This window comes from Enhydra lutris, unplaced genomic scaffold (genome assembly GCF_002288905.1).
Source record: "Enhydra lutris kenyoni isolate GAN:26980312 unplaced genomic scaffold, ASM228890v2 scaffoldscaffold9, whole genome shotgun sequence".
Lineage (NCBI taxonomy): Eukaryota > Metazoa > Chordata > Mammalia > Carnivora > Mustelidae > Enhydra > Enhydra lutris.
In genome coordinates, this window is record NW_019154093.1 from 10,379,085 (window position 1) to 10,395,011 (window position 15,927).

At 53.8% G+C, this 15,927-nt stretch overlaps 1 protein-coding gene across 1 annotated transcript; it reads right to left on the bottom strand.

Moving 5' to 3' along the window:
* Positions 1-502: 502 nt before the first annotated feature.
* On the bottom strand, positions 503-15,927 carry LOC111143569 (5'-nucleotidase, cytosolic IA). Its single transcript, XM_022497392.1, has 6 exons — positions 15,802-15,927; positions 9,166-9,333; positions 8,605-8,734; positions 6,815-6,937; positions 4,353-4,537; positions 503-2,809 (listed from the first exon to the last, which is right to left on the bottom strand). Exons 1-6 carry the CDS (start codon positions 15,925-15,927, stop codon positions 2,444-2,446), a joined length of 1,098 nt encoding a protein of 365 aa, XP_022353100.1. The 3' UTR covers positions 503-2,443.

Below are 15,927 nucleotides of genomic sequence, written 5' to 3' on the forward strand. Positions count from 1 at the left end.
ATTAGGTCCTGGAGGCAAGACCTCTTGGTTCCCAGAATCCCTAGGGTTTATCTTAATTAGGTGCCATCTGGTGCCTAATGTACATATCCCGTTCTGGTCATGCAGACTAATACCATTCTTTGAACCTCAACTGTGCCAGCTTTGCAGGCTGCATATGGCTCTGGCTGGCTTTGGAGCCCTAGAGGCTCATCCAAGGGGGTGATTCTGACTGAGGGAAGGACAGAGGGCCTTTCATGGTTCAGCCAAGATCAAAGCTGAATCCCTCTCTCACTTTTTTTCCTAGAGGTGGTTCTTATGTCTCCTAGTATCTCTGGCTGGGCTTGGAGCAGAGGGAAGAGCTCAAGACCAGGCCCCCTGCCCTGAGGCCTCCTCTGTTGGCCAGATGGATCCTGGCTGTGGATTGAAAGACCTGTACGAAGATGTCATCATCACATGCCCCTCCTGTGATAAGGTGATCAGCGGCAGGGTCTGCCCCAGAAACTCAGCATGGCCTTGACCTTCCCCCTTCCCCCGCTCCCCAGCTCAGCTTCACACACGGAGAGTGCAAACCCAGCCTGGCATTCCTCTTCTGGCCCAAACTATTGCTCACCTTGGAAACACTTCTGTCTCCTCACTTTGTCTTCCATCCTGGATTATCTTTCTGCAACTACTACCCTGCCATACACTGCCCTGAACTTGTCCCCATTCAGATCCTGCACTGAGTCCACAAGATGAAAAAGGTCAGGTCCAAGGTAGCCCTTTACCTCCTTTTCCCGCCCTCACCAGTGGTCCAGCTCTCTCACACACACCTCCAGGCTCCTGCTCCCTATGATGGGGCCTTTGGCTTCCTTCACAAAGTGCTTGCTTACAGCTGGGATGGCCCAGGAGCCAGATAATCAGTCGCCTGCCCTCTCGGATGGCTGCTCACCTGTTCTGGGTCTTCCTGAGGGACCAGCCATCCCTGTTCACACCCTCCCTTCATAAAGAGAGCCAGGCTCGTTAGCAAAAAAAGAAGCAGACTCATTAAAGAGTGAGAGTTCTCCCCTAGAAGTGGTGACAAAGAGGCTGCAGAGGCTCCTGTGAATGGGGGATTCACTGGCATGCTGCCGGGAGAGGTCACCTCATTCTGGCGTCCCTTGCACAGCATCCCGGTGACAGAGACCTCAGTGCTTCCACTCATAGTCCCATAGCTGGAGGATCTTGCTAGTGCACCTTTCAGCTCCTTCCTGTCTAATGGGTCACTGCCTCAGACCAGATTTGCCCATGTCACCCTGGGCAGGCCTTCTCTCAGGGGCAAACAGGACACCCTCCCACTTCAGCCACTGAGCTTTCTTCCCCTGCATTTGGGCCCATGACAGCGAACCCCAACACTCTACCTCTTCCCCGCTAGCAAAGCTGCTTGGCAACACAGTAGAACACGGTAACCAAAGGACTGAGAGCTGAGGGGAGAGGGTTGGCAGGCAGGAACAGCTAAACTTTGGCTAAAAGCAAAAGCAAAGGAAGCCCAGAGCAGGAGGTCCCGAAAGCTCCTCCTGGGGAAGAGCCCGCAGTGCCCCCTGCTGGCAGAAGGAGAGTTTGCGTGCAGGTTAAGTTCACTCCTCTCTCCTTCCACAGACCCTGCTCCTGGCCGCTGACCCCCGACGGGGGACTCACAGTAGAGGATCATGGGAAGCAGACAGGTCATCTTGTCTTGTGGTTTCCAAACGTGCAGAATGAGAGGTAGGTTGCTGCAGACGACTGTGCATTTTGCCCCTTTGACAAAGACATCAGAGCCGAGGAGTCCGTGGGGGCTGAGATACAGGCTACGTGCTTCTGAGCAAGCCATGTACCCCAGAGTGGATCTGGGTCAGCGCAGAGCAAGGGTCGTCTTTTTGAAATTCATTCTCGAGACAGTGTTCTCCTCTAATTGCACAAAGGTACCCTACGGTCTGGCAGCAGCCCTGGGCCGGGCAATCTTATTAAACCATGCCAATGCATCTCCAAGAGAGATGGAAAACCACCTACAAGATGCGGGAACTGAGGCCCATGAAAGGGAGGGACTTACCCCAAGTCGTCAGTTCATGCCGCCACAGAGCTTGGAAGCCGGATGCCTTCTCTCTCAAAGCCAAGTTCTTTGCACTGCACTGAGCTAGTCTTCATCCCAAGCCCCCTTGGAGGCAGCCTGGCTCCTCTGACACTGTCACCCTCATTCCCATCAACCCACCATCCTCCTTCCCCGAAACCAAGCTACTCTGCAATCTTACTCTTCCAGCCGGGATCATGGCACAGTGTTTGCCCTGTGGGAGGGCTCTGGAGGGTGCTGGGTCAGTCTGCATAATTCCCTACAAGTTCCTCACTCGTGGGGATGAGGGCAGACGTGCAGAAGGACAGAGCGGTGAGGAACTAGAAGGGTCCACTGGACGTTGGGGTGGAATACACACAGGGATCCGTGCCCGCAGCCCTGCAAGTCAGTAAAGCTGGCGGCTCACTGCGCAGCTGGGGCTGGCTTCAGAGGGGCAGGCGGCCGGGGCTTCTGGGCCACACCATAAGGCACATGGGCGGCCACCGTGCCCATCTCCTGAGCCCCGGCTACGTGGAACATCTGGTCATCGAAGAAGATGTGTGGGCGGATCTTCTCAAGGAGGGGGCCCTTGGGCGCTCCTGCAAGGAACAAGGCCTCATCCGTCTCCAGGCCCCAGCTGCGCAGGGTCTTGAGAGCCCGGGCCCCCGAGCTGGCTGCGCTGCGTGCTGTCACCAAGTAGGTACGGATTGGGCACTCCAGCCGCAGGCCCTTGGAGTAGAACTTCTTCTGCAGCCTACCCAGTGCCTCCAGAAAGCCCTTCAAGGGGCCCTAGGAGAAGGCAAGGGAAGACGATGAGCTCCTCTGTCTCCCAAACATTTGCCCCCTCTCCGGCAGGACTCCTCCCAAAAGCACTAGGATCCTGCTGTTTGGGGTGGGAAAGCTTTTCAAGACCCCTAAATCTCCCAGCTCTGCTACACCTGCTGGGGTCACTGTGTGCATCCGTGGGTCTGTAGGTACCTCTGTCAGTCTGGGCATCCATATTGCTGTGATTGGGGCTGTCTGGGTCAGAATAACCATCCCAGGGCAACTGTTGCTATGTATGTCTGTCTACATGCCCTGTAGGTACGTGGTTATCTGTCATGCAGCTGCGTAAGTGTGCCCTTCTGTGCAATATCAGCTGGGAGGATATTTTAGTGACTATGGGATGGGCACCCTCCAATCAGAATGGATTCCAGCTGCAAACAACGGGGACAGACAGACCAACATGTACCTGCCAAACATCAACCCTGCCCATTGGGCACAGGTGGCTCAGGATGTCACACCCCAGCTCTCTAGGGTCAAGGGAAAGACTGACTCTCTGCCGTGCCCAGAACAACAAAGCTGAAGGAGGATGTGTGAATAAAGAACCAGATGCTGATGAAGGGGAAAGCTGCATCAGTGGCTGGAAATGAGGGCAGGTGGGCTTCTAATCTTAGAGACCCCTCCCTGGCTGGGTGACTTGGAGCAAGTAGTGGTCTCCTGGGCCTCTGGCTACCGCTTAGTAGTAAAACTGGTCCTGTCCTGGGTTTCCAGAGATCTCAGGAGGACTCCACAAAAACAGAAGTCAGATGAGTATCTGGGAGCTGCCACTAAAAGCCTGCTGAGCTCTTGGGGAAAGAGTTCTGGGATTATTGCACACCCAGACTTTTGTTAAAAGCACAAATAGGATCTCCCAGGAGTTCTGTGGATCCCAACACCTCCAAACCCAGGAAATTTTCTCCAGGCTTCCTGGCATATTCTACTCTCAGGGAGACTCCAAGCAGTGGAAGTGTCCCCAAGCCTCCCGGCCAAGGGACGGATGGCAGGAGGGAGGAGGGCTGGTGTGGCCCAAAGCAGGTGGGTTGCTCCAGACCCCACAGCCAATGGGGTCTCCCTGCCCCCCTGAGGAGCTGCCCAGATTTTCCTCCCCTCCAGTAAGGGAAACAGGGTCTTCTTGAGGACCTGGGACCTGGGAGACTACTCAGAGGGGTGGGTAAATCTCAGAGATGGGATGAGGGTTCCGGAGAGAAGATGGCAGTTTTGGAGACAGTGAGAGGCCTTCAGAAAGAGGAAGGAAGCTTCAGAGGGCAGAGGAGCTTAGAGAGAGAATGGGGGCTTCAAAGGTGGAGGATAGGACTGCAGTGAGGGGGACGAGGGCCAGTGAAGGTGGAGAAACACATTAAGGGGGCCAGGAGTCAGGTGAGAGGGATGAGGGCTGGAGGCCTGGTGAGGGGAACTGTCTGGATTCTGGGTTGGGCCTGGGGTTTGGTTCTGGGCTTGAAGTTCCAGCCAAGGGCAAGCTTAGGCCACCCGCCTGGCTCCTCTCAGGGATTCTGGGGAGTATATGCAGCACCTGGGCCAAAGGTTTGTTCTCGTGGGCCTTCTCATGCTCAAAGAACCTGTCCAGCCCGTGGGCCTTGACGATGCGTTCCGACTCATCCGAGAAAAGCACAGCATCCCCATCGAAGGCCACGCGCAGCTGGCTCTGGGACACAGCCACGTCCCTGCTGGGGCTGAAGATGGTGGCCGCTGCGATCCCTAGGCAGAGAGAGGCAAGTGTTGTCTGCCTTCATCTAGGCAATAGGGGCCCCTGACACGTGCCTCAGAGACCTGGGCCCTGCCTTTGGCCCCCTGCCCCAGCCTCTCCCAGGACTCAGGGCAAGACTAATGGGGGCTCATACTCAGAATATTTAAAAACTGGTCAATAAGAATGGACAGCGGCTATTGCTCTGAGGAGGGCTCAGAGGGCCCTGGCCCATGTCAGGGTTTCCCTTTAGTTGCTGCTTTGTGGGAAGTTCGGGGGTGGGGGAGGTGCCAGAAACAGAGGTAACTCAGAGGACTCAGGAAAACAACTGTTTACCAATCAGTATGGAGATATTTCAATTCCTTAAAATCTAGTAAGGTCACGCTGGTTTGGACCAGCTGAATGTCAATCCTGACCGGAAGGAAGTGTCCCCCAGGCCACTGCTGTCCTTCTAGCAGATCCTCACAGGCACGGTGGGGCTGGGCTGGCCTGGCCTCAGTTACTCTCTACTGTTGATTCCTGCAAGTAATTAACACCCTCTCTGGACCAAGGTAGAATTAAGGGTGTTCAAGCTCTGGAGCTGGAATCCCAGGCTGAAGTATACGGGTTCACTGCCCCCAGTTCACTGCCACAATGGCCCCAGGTATACCCTACCCAGGGTTCCTTGAGGCAATGTTGGTGACCAAAAAGGGCAGTACCAATGCCATCTGACCATGTACAGACTCTGCAACCCTGGGCTTCTCCAGGAGTCAAGGATGCCCGTGGGAGCCCAGGCCCCAGACTGGAGCTGCACTGGGCAGCAGAGAGCCAATGCTAGGAGGCTGGAGGCCTGGGGGTCTGTTCTCTACTGGTCATCTCCCAAGGGCTGCTTCAGCTCTGCTCTTGGAACTCCAGGCTCGCAAGGGCTGGGCTAGGGCAGAGGTCCTGGGAGGAGAAAGCAGTGTCAGGCTCCCGGCAACTTCAGCAGCCAGAAGATACTCCCGGGCATCAGGCCGGGCACCTTCTCAGCGCCTGCAACACGGGAGCCAAGAGGAACCAGGACCACCCAGCTGGGGGCAGGGTCTCCCTCCTGACCATCCCCTGCTTGCTATCAGGCACTCAAATTACAGATGTGGAGAGGCACGCACTCAGGCCAGTGCCAAGGGCCCAACCAGAGGGTGTGCCATCCGCCTAGGGAAATCGCTTCTGGTTTCTGGTTAAAGAAAGCCTCTTGCAGCCCAAAGCAACACAGAGGAGTGAGGCATTGCGAGGTTAGAGGCCAGGCTTCTAGGCAGGAGACAGCATGAAAGAGGGAGAGAACAGTGGATATTAAAAAAAAAAAAAAAAAAAAAAAGTAGGGCACCTGGGTGGCTCCGGTTATGATCCCAGGGTTCTGGGATGGAGTCCCACATAGGGCTCCTTGCTCAGGGGAGAGTCTGCTTCTTTCTCTGGCCTTTCCCCCTACCTGTGCTCACTCGCGTGCGCTCTCTCTCTCTCTCGTGGGTGCTATCTCTCTCTCGCATGTGCTCTCTCTTGCGTGCGCAAAAATAAATTTTTAAAAATCTTAAAAAAAAAAAAAAACAGTGAATATATTGCTGGTTGATAGTGAAACCTGCCGGGAGTGTTCGGCCTGAGGAGCCCGCGTGGGCAGTGCGGCAGTCCTTCCTCCCCTGTGGGCCTGTTTTCTTCCATGAGAACAGGGATACACACCGTGTCCAGAGAACCAGGACTGTGGAATATAAGGTTCCCACAGTTTAACCCTAAACTGTCCCTTGACAGAGACCCACGGAGGGAGATTCTCTTTGTCAGTCCTTGCGGCTGGGTCTCCTAACCTCACCCCAGCACTGGCCAGGCCGGCTGCTGAAATGCCAGCTGCTTCCCAGACCCCAGGGCTCAGGAGGAACTAGATACTGACCTTCCTCCCCACTGGCCCAGACGGGAGGCAAAGGCTGCTTCTGGTCACACAGGCATCAGAACTACCAACCTGGAGGGTTCTTAAAAGTGAGTAGCCTTCCAGGCTGTAAGGAGGGTTTCCATGGGAAGAGAAGGCTGGGGGATGCTGGTGAGTAAAGGCATCCTTACCACGGGAGGGCGGAAGGTGGGAGAGTGGAATAGAAGGGCAATCAGTGGAACAGGTGGGCCTTATTCTCAGTTTACCTGACAGGTCACAGGAATTAAGGAAGGCACTCCCTTTCCAATTACCATAGTAACCCCTAGCATCTACTTAGAGCTTTAGGGCCAGCCCCCTCCCCTCCAACCTCTGCAACCCTTTTGTCAGACTCCCCACATTCTCCCTCCCCAGCATGACTGACCTTCATCAATGGCTTCCCGCACTTTCTCCGCATCAGCTGACAAGTAGAGGTTGGTGTGATAGGCCTTGAGGTAGCAGATGGGGCTATTCCCACCTGTCATGCAGAACCGCTCAATGAACAGGTCTGGGGAGGAGGCAGAGAGCACCTAGGTGATGCCTGAATCAACCCTCAGGGCCTCAGAGGGGTCCCTCCGTGTCCAGTGGGTTCCATCTTGGCTCTGAGTGGTGATGAGGCAGCAGAGCGATTCTCGGAGTGATTGTAGGCCACCCTTCCCCTTCCATCCTTCACCCATGAAATATGGATGACTAACCAGGAGTGACCGCCTGGCCCACGGTAATGTCCTCTTGTCAGATAATCACACTACTACTACGTAAGGTGGGTGTCTAGCCAGAGGCGGCCCTCCTTGGCCGTAGCTGATTGGATAGGGGCGGACACCTGACCCAAGCTGGACGGATCAGATCCTCTCCAAGCCCGGGCTGATGGTCACCCAGTACCCCTGCGCGCAGCGGCTGGAGTGGATTTGCCGGTTGGCAAGAGGCCGCTGCTCTGGGCCTACTGAGTCACTCCATCACTACTACCCCAGCCCCTCATGCAGGACAATCCACAACAGAAGGCCTAATTCCTGGCGCAGCAGGGGCCCTTCAGGGCCCTGCTCTGGTACTACGGCTGGTGTCTCTTGATCACTCCGTGCCTGTGTCCTGAGGTAGTTAAATATTTTGAGTATCATTCTGCTCCCAGTAATTTGAAATGAGGATTACGAAAATGCCACCAAACTCTGTTGGTTGCTTAAAACAAGGATTTGTAAACGTATAAATTTTGGCCATATTCAGGAAAAGCAAAGAGACTGAGTTGGGGAAGAGAGATGTGGGTAGAGGGAGGGGCTGGAAACAGACATGCTGAGAGAAGCAGAAATAGGGGCTCACCTGGCCCAGAGAGAAAAAGCCCAGGAGAGATTTCCAGTACTTGGATTCAGGCTGCTCTGGGCCCAGTTTTACTTCCTGCCCTATAGTTCTAACAGACATCCTTTTAACCCAATAAAATTCTCTTCAGCGTAGGCTAGCTCTGGAGGGTGTGTTACTTTCAATCAAGAGTTTGGATTAAGGGGCGCCTGGGTGGCTCAGTGGGTTAAGCCTCTGCCTTCAGCTCAGGTCATGGTCTCAGGGTCCTGGGATCAAGCCCCGCATCAGGCTCTCTGCTCACTGGGGAGCCTGCTTCCTCCTCTCTGCCTGCCTCTCTGCCTACTTGTGATCTGTCAAATAAATAAATAAAATCTTTAAAAAAAAAAAAAAAGAGTTTGGACTAAGACACAAAGTCCCTTCACTCTGACAATTGCACCTGCTTCTCCTAGCAGCCTTGTAAGGCCTGTGAGCCCAGTTGACGATAGAGAAACTGAGGCACAGAGGCAGCAGGTGCCCTGCCCAATACAACAGGGCCTATGCAGTGGTGTGCTGGCGCTGGCCTGCACCAGCTTGCAGGAGCCAAAGGTTAAACATTCAGGGATTTTTTTTTTTTTTTTTTTTTTTTTTTTTGAGCCAGTTAGCGTGTACAACTGTAGAGAACTTGAAATCAGGCACGGAGGGATATTCACACCCTAAGATGACTATGTTACAATCAGGGTTTTTGTTGTTGTTTTTTTCTTTTGGTTTGTTTTGTTTTCTTGAGGAACAAGATTACCGGCATACCTCTGGGCTTCAGGTTCTAGCTGGTATTACCTACCCCCTCCCCAAAGGAGTGGCCCCATCCGCAAACATCCAGTAGGCGTGTCCCACGGCCAAACCTCTGACGCTCACCGTAGTGGTTGATACTGTTGATCAGACGGACACCCACTTGAGCGTGGTTGTTGGTCACGAGGACGATATCAAAGATGTCCTCACTATCGGGGTACAGCTCCCGCAGCCTCCTGTTCACAGCCTCCAGAGCCTGGATAGGAGAGGGGACCCTCCTGCTCAGAACCCCAGGGACTGACATCTGGAGTTGGTAGCCAGCGTTGGGGAGGAGGAGTGAGCTGGGATCTAATGGGGGCGGAGAGGGATGGTCAAGGGCTGGCTGTGGACGTGGACTGTCTCATCCTAACCTCTGGCTGATTGTGCTGGCTGCTATTTGCACAGGGGCACCTCCATGCAGGGTGAGTGGGGGCCGAAATCCTGCCCAGCTCCACTCACCGAGCTAGTGACCTGGAGTGGGGTTGCATTAGCGCAGGGGACAGGGAGGCTTCTTCCCACGATGGCTCTGTCCCCTTGTCAAGCCGTGTTCCTGCAGGCTGGCATCTACCCAGAGGAGGCCCCCTTTCCTTATTCAAACCCAGGAGGGCTTTTTTTCTAATCCCCACAAAAGCACTGTATGGCACCCACCTTCACAAAAGGGAAGGCTGGCCCTGGGCTGAAGGGCTCGTTCTCGTGCTCCAGCTGGTAGCGTACATACTCCTCCACGCCCTGCTCCGTGTAGATGCGCTGCTCCTCGTCCATGCGGAACAAGGCTCGGGAGGACACAGCAATGGTGACAGCATTCTGAGGCTTGGGCTGTGGAGGTGCAGGAGGAGGGCTGTTACTCCCACTCTCTGAAGCAGGTCTCCCGTGCCAGCCTCTCTGGGTGCCCAGCTTTGGGCAGGGGCAGACCTGGGTCAGGACCCCTTCCATGCAGGACCCAGCCAGGACCTGAGGGAGACGGGGGCTCCCTGCCAAGAAGCATAATCCAGTGGGAGGACATGCCTTCAGGGAGTGTGCAATCTCGTGGGCCATCTGGACACAATGGAAATATGAATACAGTGCCTGTAGCCAGAGTGTGACTGATGCTCGAGATGGTCTCCAGATGATTTCCATTATAACATGAGAGCTACATGCCCTGTAGGAAGCAATGGTGCCCAGAAACATGGCAGTTATGTAAGAAAATTCATCTCCAGCCCAGATCTTTCTCCTGAGATCCAGGCTGATATATCTCATTGCCCCAGTTGACTAACAGACACTCAAACTTAACATGCCCAAGTTTGGATTCCCACCACCGCCTGCACCTCCAAACCTCGTCTCCCATCTGCCTCCTCGTCTCAATGCTCAGCACCACCATAGACTCAACGCTGAGGCCAAAATCCAGAAGTCAACCTCAAGTCCTCACCACTCCTCAACTCCCTTCTCTACACCAATCAATCAATCAATCAATCACCCAAACCTTTCAACTCTATAGAATCCATCCACTTCTCTGTGCCCTCCCTGCCAGAGTCCAGTCCATCACCATCTCCCATCCTAGGTCATCCATATCGTTGTTAGGGGGTGTTCTCAAGTTCACATCTGATGATGTTCCTCCCCCTTTCAGTGGTAACTGCTCCTCTCAAACTCTGTTCCACAGCCTTGAGTATGGAGTAGGAAGCCCTTGGAGACAGATGCCTATCTCTTCACACTGTCAACTTTCTGCTATCCAGCTTTGCTCGATCTGACCTTTCTCATGTCTGAGTATCGTTTCCTGTCTGTCCCTGAGCCTTTGCACATGATGTGCCCTCTGCCTGGCTCTTCATCTAGCTAACTTCCCCTCAACCTGCAGGTTTCAAACTACGTGTCCCCTGCAGGAAGACCTTTCCTGCTCCTAGTCATAGGTTTGCTACCTCTCCCATAGATTTCCTTTTTTAATTAAATGTAGCATGGCCTTAATTGCTTATTTATCTATTTCTATTTCTAGACAGACTCCTGGGGAGGAAACAGGGACCATGCTTAAGTTTGGAGGGAACATTAGCCAGAACTATCGTGTTCATTCAGAGTATCTATAGTGCTTAAAATTGTGCCCAGCACCTAGTAGATGCTCAGTAAATTTATAATGCTCCTGAACTCTCACATAATCTATTTCAATGAGAAACAGTATTTGCTATGACAGATTTAACGTGACCTAGAAACTCTAGGACAATACCCTTCTGTTCAGATTGCTTGACATGCAGTAGGTGCTCCAAGAATGGGCTCCGAGATTTCTATAGGTGCTCTATTGTATTGTTTGTTTGTTTGTTTGTTTGTTTTTGGTTGATGCAAATTTTACAAACATTTACTGGTTCTTTGTGCCAGGTCCCTGGGCTCTGCCTGGGAAGTGGTCCTGGCAGCCACAGGGCTCCTGCCCTCAGAATCACCTGCTGATAAGGAAGAAAGGCAGGTAAACAGAGACACAAAAGGGGCTGGCATGAGTGATAGGACAGAGGGGAAAGCAGAGTCTTGATGACGGGTTCACAGTAGGCTGTCACGGGAGAGGAGGCATTTGTGTGCAGCCAGCCCGGAAGGAGGAATCAGGTAAAGGAAGGTATCAGGAAGTGAGCAAGTACGCAGTGCATTCACAGAGGTGAGCAGAGCCCAGGGCAGGGGGCGTGAGCGCCGATAAGCCCAGAAGAGTGGGCAGGTGCTAGGAGGCCTTCCCCAAGGCCCAGGAGGGCCTCAGAACTCCTTCACCACCCTCAGTGGAATAGAGAGAGACAGCAGCTGGACCCTTAAGAATCCCTGGGGAGGATCAGAATGTGGGGGTGACTCCCACTTTGCATGTGAGGAAACAGAGGCTCAAGATGGGGGCAACACTCATAAATGGACCTCAAATTCGGGCCTGCTTCTGATAGCATTGCAGGCCACGTACCCAACTCCACTGCTTCTTTCTGGAATCAAGCCTGGGACCCAATCAGTGGGTAACAGTGAGTGATTACCATGTGACAGGCACTGCTGGGGACATGGCAGGAAACAACACAGACAGGATCCCTGCCCCCACAGAGCTTACCATCTGTCCCTAAGCAGAGATTTGTGCCATCCTTTCGAAGAGCATTATCCATTAGAACTTTCTGTGAGAACAGACACGTTCAGTTGCTTGCAATGTGACTATCGAGACTGAGGAATGGGATTTCTAATTGTGTTTAATTTTAATCAATTTACATTTGAGTAGCTATGAATGGCTAGTGGCTAATGAAGCTTTAAACCTCAAAGCAGTAAATGGAAGACCAAAGAGTTCCCTAAGCACATGCAGTAAGTCTCAGTTTGCCTTTGACTTTGACCCCAACAAAGATGGTGTATCCAGCCAGCGGGGTCAGGGAAAGGCGGTGGCAGGCAGGACAGGTGCCTCTTCTGGGGACTCAACCCAGGTACTCTCCCAGTTGCCAGCCACCCCTGTTTGTGTGATCACGGGTTGGGGACCTCCCAGCCCCCTTGGCAACTGTGAGCTTTCAAGGAAAGAAGGGAAAGCAAAAGCAAAGGATAGAGGGATGGCCAGGGATGGTAAGTGTGGGTGGGGTTGGGGGGTTGCGGAGACCACTCTCATAAACCCAGGAAGCCTACTGGCCTTCAGAATGGAGACTGAGTTTGCCCCACCTGCTGGGCTTACTTTCCCAGGGACAGGCCCAACACCCCATCAAGGACAGAGAGCCAGCTGCCCTCCTGGCCCCTTCAGGCAGGTTCCCAAGCCAGCCACTCCAGCCAAGGCAGCCAGCCAAGGTCTCACTCCTTTCTTGCTGTCCCACAGTCCCTGCCAGTCTTCTTCATTCTGGGTCCCCTCTGGTTGAGCTGCTCAGACCCCACCCCCTCCCATCCCATTTCTGGCCATCACAAGAAAGATATCCTGGTTGTCTTGGCCCTAGGAGTCTCCACTTCCTTCTTTTAAAAATGGGCAAGTAGACTCAGAGATGGACAGAGTATCACTCTAGGTCACACAGCAAAGTCAAGGCAGATCCAGGTAGGTAAGATCCCTAGGCTCTGGCCTCTAACCTGGCCTCTGTCCACAGAGCAGCAACTGCCCCTGCCCCGCATATACCCTTCCTGGATAGCTTCCAGATGACCCCAGCCCCTTCCATTTCAGCCACTTCCTTGGGACACTTGCCCCAGGGAGTCCTCCCCTTCCAGATTTGGGAGAAATGGTGGGGGAACACCATGCCCCCAGACTGAGGTTTCTAAGCCGCAGGGCTCTCTTTCTCCTCAGAATGGGGATCCCCAGGGAAGAACCTTTCCACCAGCTCCACCTGCTCTCACACTGAACAGGAGGGTAGGGTCTTGGGGCCCAGAGGGCGTGAACTGCTGTGAGAGATACAGAAAGAGCAGCCTCTCCAGGCTCCAGTAGAGTTGAAGGGACAGGTAAAGGGCTGGCCAGAGCTGGGGAGAAGCCAAACACTTGGAGACACCCCTGGGCCTAGCTGCAGAGGGAGACCACCCCTTCATGTGTTGTTAGGCATGGCTAGGAACAAACTGTTCCTCCAGAACACAGAAAGAAGTCCCAATTCCAAACTGGGAAATGGGTCAGGGGGACCCTTGTCCTAGACAGGGGACTCAGCCTGGGAACAATGGGCTCCAAGGAGCTAGGGTCCTGCCAGTTCTCTGCCTTCCACTGGTGCTGGGGGGCAGGTGGGGGATTAATGGAGGAGAGCCAGCCTGCCCGAGGAGCTCTCATTTAGACCGACATGATTCTGCCTGTTGGGCCCAAGTAGGGAACACAGCCAAAAGCTGTTCTTTCCAAACAGTCTTACTGGGAGAAGAGCTGCTGGAGGAGAGAGGGACAAGATAGGTCTGGACTGAGGAGTCCTCTGACCCCATGAGGTGAGGGGCTCCTCTGGGCCTTCAGGGCTTAAATATTTCACTCAGCCTCCTGGGAATGAGATTAGGCTCTAATGGGACCCAGGAGGCCTAAAGCCCTCAAAATAGCTTGTAGGAGGAGGGGCTACTGCAGAAAGGAGTAGAGGCTGGGAGGCTGCCAGGCCCCTTACCTCCCAGAGGCCTGTGAGGCGTCAGGGGTCACGACTGACAACTAGGCCTGAGCTCCCTGGCTCCATGGTCTTTGAGGGGGAGATGTATTGATGAGGCTCTACTCGCCACTCCAGCCCCAGTGTCCATCTCCTGAGCCATGGCCATGAGATTAGTCAAGGTTCCCCCTCAGGCAGGGACCAGCCTCCTCCTTGGTCTGCTTGCTGCTGGACTCACTGTCTCCCGTCCATCCCCCAAGCAGCCCAGAGTGATCGCGCTCAAATGAAATGGGACCAGTTAATATCCTGCTGAAAAATGGTTTTCATACTTTTAAAAAGGTAGGTTGACCTTTTATTTCCATGAACTCCTGGGCAGAACCCCAATATGTAAATCAGCTAGTACTATAGTTTATTAGCATACAATTACTTTACTAGTTTACTTTTTGATTCCAATGTATTAACCTGTACATGATCTATTTCTTATAATGTCAACCAATGGAAACAGCACGGTTGTGTAAGTGATAAATTTGAACCTAGGAATTAGGCTGTCAGTGCAGACTTAAACGTCATCTCCTAGTTAATTTGTTCCTGTGTTTGATTGGTTTGTGCACAGTATTAGAAAGTCCTGAGTCCCATCAATAAGTGGTTGCAAATGGCAAAAAAAATTTGTTTTCTGTTAAAATATGAGCCTCAAGATACTCAGCAAGAATAATTACCAGCAAACTCAAGATAAAACAGTTCCCAGGGAAAGCTTTGTCTTGAGGTTTGCTAACGAGAAACCAAAAGACAAACAAAAAAACAAAAACAAAACAAAACAAAACAAAACAACAACTAATCAACCTACAGCATTAAATTAGTATGTTGGTGGTACTGAAGGTGCCAAGATGTCCACATAACACATTTGAGTGAATTGAGCTTTATTACACATTTAATTGTTTAAGAGGTAGGTGGAAAAAAAAAGAAAATAAATTAGATCTGTATGTGTGCAGACCTCCAGAAACATAGGGCCCCAGTGGAACCTGGTTTTAAAACCCCTAACCCCACTGACTACCCAGGCTCCTGAGTATGGCATTCAAGGCCCTATGTGGGTCTCTGGCACCCCACCTATGTATCTCCCAAGGATCCTGCCTTCTCCCACTCAGTATCAAAGACGTCCTCAAGCCATTTGCTCATCCTGTTTCCCAGTCTGGCTGGGAAATGCTGCCTACTCAGCCTTTAAGCTGAGCTCAAGCGCTGCGTCTGCAAAGCCTTTCTTAGTCTGTGTCTGCAAAGCCTTCCTTAGCGGGCAGTCTCTCACTCCTGTATGCTCCCTCTGGACCATGTAGGGTCTTTCATCTGAACACTCACCCTGGCCAGGGTCTCCCTCAAAAGTCTCCCTCAGTGCACGGTGGGCTCCTGAGGCAGGGACTCAACCAAATTCATCTCTCAGTCCCACTGCTGAGCAAGCAGGACCTGGAGATGCTGCAGGGAATGACTGTTGATAGGGTGGGCCTCCTGTGGAAGGGCTCTTGGAGGGAAGCAGCAGGATGCTTTAAGGTCAGGCTGGAACCTTTTGGAGGATGCCTCTGGGCCAACCTCCGTTCAGTCCCCTTCCCAAGCTCTGAGATCTGGGAAGCAGCAATGAGCAAGGCCCAGGGGACAGCGGGGACATCAGGAATCTGTCCGATGGGAAGAGGAGCTCTCCTCACTGTATGAGTCTTCCAGACCACCACCGGAGTCACGGAGATGTTGATGCCCACTGCGACGGGACCAGAACCCGGAGCTGTGGCGCAAAGTCCAGCGTGGGGAGCCCTGAACGTAGGGCGAAGATCCCAGTGCAGCTCCCTTCCCTTAGGACGCGGACAGCGCAGCCCCCGGAGCCCACAGCCCAGGGCCGTGAGCCAGAGCCCGAACGCAGACTCTCAGGTCCGGATCCGGATGCCCCAGATGGCAGGGACCTGAGCGCACAACGAGGAGCCGGGTTTCCAGGGTCAGGTTACCCCAGCCCAGGGCGCTTGGGCAGGCGCCGCTGACCCGCTGTGCCAACAAGTGCTGTCCGCGAGCCCCTGGCTGCGGGCTCTCGGAGGAACTGGGCCCTGAGGACAGCATGGGGGAGGGGGGGGGGGGTTCCTGGCGTGGAACCCGAGCCCGGGGGAAAAAAACACCGGCGCAGAGCTCCCAAAATAAACGCGAGCCGGTGCCAAGGGCCCGGCACATTCTGGTGCTAAGGAGCTGCGTCCCCTCCTGGAGGCCTGCCACGGGTCCCTCTCCAGAGGGCTTACGACCCTCCTTCGGTGGCCCCTGCCCTCCCTCCGTACCCAGGCCCTGCCGTTACCGATTTGGGTTTCTTCTTGGGCGCGAGGTTTTCGTAGAAAGTCTTGGTCTCCTCCCAGCACCGGGACGCCGCGGTCTCTGCCCCCGGCCCGGGCTCGCGGGGCTCCCGGAGCTCCCCGGCTTCCAT